A 4,603-nucleotide genomic window follows, 5' to 3' on the forward strand; every position below is an offset into this window, starting at 1 on the left:
TGAACAAATGTCTCTTTGAGAACCTAATATTATTTTAACCTATTTTCTATATCTTTAAATATGTTTTAAAAATAATTTTTATATATAATACTTTATTTTTAATTATTTTTATATTTGTATAATTGAAAATAACTAAAAGATATTCCCTAAAATATCATGTTCCAATTTCTTAAGAATAAAAAATTATTTCTATTTTTTTATTATCAAATGTATTTTTTTTTCCCAAAAAAAATAAAAAACTATTTTTGAAAACCATTGACAAATAGGCCTCAATAACCCTTTTCATGCAAGTATTTTCAAGGTAATAGTGTATTCATTTTGTCAATAAGTTACTTGAGATGCTTTATAAACTCCTCAAATGCGATCAAATTTTGGTCTAGTGAAAATTACCAATTATAATCTACAAGTTAGAACCATCCAGGAGAGGCCTTCTATTGCTTCTTATTCTGCTTATCCCAATATTCATTCTCCCACAGCTCCACTTGCCTTGTTGCATTGGCTTTTCTCTCAATAAAATCATGGAACCCTGGAGGATCATATGGAGGAGGCAAGCTGCAAGGAGTGGTATCAGTAGGAATCTTCTCTAGGGATTCCTCCATGAACTTCCTCCATGCACCTTCTGCAGGGCATGCCATTGTTTCTGCACAAACCTCCACTGCTCCTGGTGGTATGGTTGGCTTGAACTTCAAGAGTTTTGCGTACTCGTTCAATAGATGGAACATGTAATCATACACATAATCCATCTTCAGATCCTCCTGAATGAACTTGCTCGTCGTCTCCCCCATTGTCTGTGCCTGCAAGTCCATGAAACTCAATAGTCCATGTTTTGACAAAACGCAATGTATAAATACTATTATTTGAAAATAATAGATACCTTATCGGTGTGATTGTTGCCCCATTCCACAGCAAACCTAAGATCCCTACACTTGTTGTTGTCCCTAATAGGCCAATAATGTTGCAATGGCACCAACCCCCTTATGAAGAAATCATAGTAACGGGGCCTTGTGAGTAAGGTCATGGAGTCACAAGCTAGAATGTACTTCTCACTCACAGACCACGCCCATCCCTCTATATAAATCTTGTATCTTCATGCCAATAGCCCAAAGACAAAACCGTAGAGAACTTATCAGCATAAATATTACAACAAACTACGAATTGGGACACAGGATTTGAGGGTTTACATGTGGGTGCATTGGTCCTCTAAGTTAGATTGCCTGTACCCTATTTTAGATTGTTGGTCCCAGTCCTGAAACAAGTAGAAAATGTATTAGGCTGGAATGAATTGAGGTAGAAGAAGGGGTGAGGCATAGGATGAGGGAATAGGAATGTACCTGAAGGTATAGGCGAGTGTTCCAGTCGGCTTTGTCGGAGACATTGCATTTGAGAAGATCACCCCTTGTTGGAGCCACATGGGGGTTTCCTCTCCAGTATGCCAAGGGGACCCTGTCCTTCCATTTGGTTCTTCTGTTGCCTTCTTTTATGTCCTTTAACACATTTCTCCACGGCTTTATATTGGTCTCAGCCCTATAAGAGCAAAGTTTAACCTCTATCAATTTTCACGTTAAGGGGAAAACCCCCCAAGGGGAGGCCAATTTGCCCAACTGAAATGTGGGTTGTGGGGTGTTGGATATGCTAATGAAGGAAACACAGAAAGTCAGGATGAAAGTGAGGAAGGACCCCCCTAGCAGGTCCAAAAGACCCAGATTATGAGGTGGGGAAAAACAGAGACCAAAATGAAGAAACCCATTTCAATTTTCAAGGCCCAACTAGACATGCAAGGTGGGATATAGAGAAATGAACATGCAAACAATGGGAAAAAAATGAGGAAGAAGGCACTTACCATCCCCAGAAAGACCAGTCTGGAAACACAATGTCCAAGCTCCAATCATCTCCACAGTACCGGAACAATGGCGGTGGGGCAGCGCTCGGGCCCCGGAAGTCTCTCATTCGAACAACGGGCCGATCATCACAATCAAACATGAGCTCCAAGTCAGGCAGCCTTCCAGGGTACCATCTCAAGAGCTGCAAAATGCCCCACAAGGTGAACATATCTCTGGTCTGGATGGACTTTCTGAACTTCTCAACATGTCCCTGGTGATTTCGGTCTGCTTTCAGGGCAGTAGATCTTGATGGATCCATCGGAAGTAGTCAGGGCAGGTCATGTTGGTTGATGAATGGTCAGGATTTGTGGGGTTGTGTTTGGTGGGGTAGTTTCCAGGGCAGGCTTTGGTGAGGTTGCCTGCACTGCAGTTGAGTGGGTACTCTAATCTGATTGGTGCTTTCGTGAATGAGAGTAATGACTTCTGGGAGGGATCACCTGGAAATGTAGACTGCCAAACAAATTTTTTATTTTTGTAGTTAGTGATCAAAAGCTTGGATGTATTTTAATATGATGCACTATTGTGGTGTACGTTCAGGCCATGTTAGACAAAACGAGAGGGTAAATCCGAAATGTCAATGTTCTAATATTTTATTCTCATTCTTAAACACCAAAAAATAAAAATAAATAAAGAATTATGCAACAATTAACCTTGTTGTAAATTTAAAAAAAAAAAGTTTCCAAAAATAATTTTGTCTTATACTTTCTTTTCTCAATTTCTTTAGATTATCTTTGCTTTTTTTGAAAATTTTGAGTAAAAGAAAATAAATAAGAAAAAAAAACCTATAAAGTTCTTTCTCTTTGGTTACCATGAAAAAAATTTAAAAATAAATAAATAAATTTATCAAAAATACACTTTCTCTCCACTTTTCAACATTTTTTCACTCTTCAACTTTTTCTACATTTTTTTTTAAAGAAAAAAAAATCATGGTATCAAAAGTAAGAAAATGATTTTCTTTATATATTTTTTTCCTGTTTTTTTAGCACTTTTCAAGAAAGAAAAGTAATCTAAATCATGCTTGATTTCAAAAAAAAAATATTAATAATTGATTTACTATACAAAATATAAAAGAAAATAAAATATTATTAAAATTAGTTAAAAAGTTATACATATTCAAATTATTTAATTTTGTAACAAAAGAGGAAAAATAATTGAAATAAATTTGAAGAAATATGCAAAAATAATTTATTTTAAAAAGATTTATATTTTCAAGTTTTTATCAATCTATAATTTATAAATAAAATTTTAATGCGTATTTAACATTAATATCTTTTGGAAAATAAAAACTCTAAATGAAAAATTAAAATGTGAATCACCCAATGGTGATATGCAATGTCACAAAAGCTTACCAAAAAAGTTCTAATATTTTTATTAAAAATTAGTTTTAGAAAATAATATATAAATAAATGTAATAAATAAGAGTATAGTTTTATTTAACAAAAAAATATATATTAATGTAAATTAAAATTTTATGTCTCATTTGTAATAATTCTAAAAAATTTATTATTTTTTTATTTATATATTTTATAATTTTTTTAATATAAAATTAAAGGAATAGAAAATAAATTAAAAGTGACTTATCAATATCAACCATGAACTTGTTATCAATATATTTAATTTGGTTAGGTTGATCGATATCAACAAATTACTTTTAATTGAATAGAAAATGTTAAATATTTTGATTTTTTTTTTTTGTCAAAAAATAAATATAACATTTAGAAAGGGAATTAAAGAGAAAGAAAATAGGGACACAAATAAAGAACATTTGAAAGGAAATGAACTCCATATTAGTTATAAATATAAAAATAATAAAGTAAACATAAAAAAAAGTTGTTCATTAATTTAGCTTATTTAATATTAAAATGTTGTAAGTTTATTCAAAATGATTCAATTAAAGAGTCTATAAAGTGATTTTAAATCTATAGAAGTTTAGTAAATTAAGTAAATTAAAAATATGTTTTTGATGCATAAACCATATTAATTAATATATAAAAACTTTTATATTTTAAAAATGATAATTAAACCAATCATTATATCAATTAAAATAAATAAATAACTAGTTGGTTTTAATAGTTCATTATTTTTGTTACATCACTTGTGTCATTAATTTTAATTTTTATATCTATGTCACTTCATAATAATGTTGTTTTATGGTGACATGAAACATTACTCAACCATAACCTAGAGTTGTTCATAACATTGGGAGCCTTGAGCTTAAGATCTAAAGTGGCTAATGTCATACATAGCTTTGAGTTGTTCATAGCATCTAAAGCCATGAGCTCACAACTCAGAGTCTTTCATGCCAACCATAGCATAGAGCTATTCATTGCATCTAGGCCCTGAGACTATAAGTCATAGTCGTTCATGTCATCCACAACTCTCAGTTGTTTATAGCATTTAGAGCCCTAAGCTCACGACACAAAATCATTCATGTCAACCACAACCCAACATTGCTCACAGAATTTAGAGCCCTGAGCTCATAACCATGAGTATCCTATGTTATCCATAGCCCCTAACTTTTCATAGCAACTAGAGCCTTGAGCTCACAATCGAGAGTCGTTCATATCAACAATAACCCTCAGTTGTTCATACTATCTACAGCGCTGAGCTCATGACCTGTAGTCTTCGATGTCATTGACAACTCTAAGTTGTTCATAGCAATAAGAGCCCTAAGCTCACGACCCAAAGTCGTTCATTTGAACCATAGCCTAAATCTATTCATA

The 4,603-nt window shown here is 32.6% G+C and overlaps 1 protein-coding gene across 1 annotated transcript; it reads right to left on the bottom strand.

The window, feature by feature from the left end:
- Positions 1-323: 323 nt before the first annotated feature.
- On the bottom strand, positions 324-2,338 carry LOC100249927 (uncharacterized). The gene is made up of 5 exons (XM_019225639.2): positions 1,841-2,338; positions 1,332-1,524; positions 1,182-1,246; positions 875-1,085; positions 324-794 (listed from the first exon to the last, which is right to left on the bottom strand). Exons 1-5 carry the CDS (start codon positions 2,137-2,139, stop codon positions 432-434), a joined length of 1,131 nt encoding a protein of 376 aa, XP_019081184.1. The 5' UTR covers positions 2,140-2,338; the 3' UTR covers positions 324-431.
- Positions 2,339-4,603: the final 2,265 nt, after the last annotated feature.

Source organism: Vitis vinifera, chromosome 15 (genome assembly GCF_030704535.1).
Source record: "Vitis vinifera cultivar Pinot Noir 40024 chromosome 15, ASM3070453v1".
Classification (NCBI taxonomy): Eukaryota; Viridiplantae; Streptophyta; class Magnoliopsida; order Vitales; family Vitaceae; genus Vitis; species Vitis vinifera.

Bases quoted from the DNA above. Each gene is read 5' to 3' on its own strand.
- LOC100249927 (XM_019225639.2), bottom strand. From the start codon at position 2,139: ATGGATCCATCAAGATCTACTGCCCTGAAAGCAGACCGAAATCACCAG. The intron at 1,247-1,331 runs GTACATTCCTAT...TACTTGTTTCAG, and splicing joins ACACTCGCCTATACCTTCAG to GACTGGGACCAACAATCTAA. The intron at 795-874 runs GTATCTATTATT...ATGGACTTGCAG, and splicing joins GCAACAATCACACCGATAAG to GCACAGACAATGGGGGAGAC.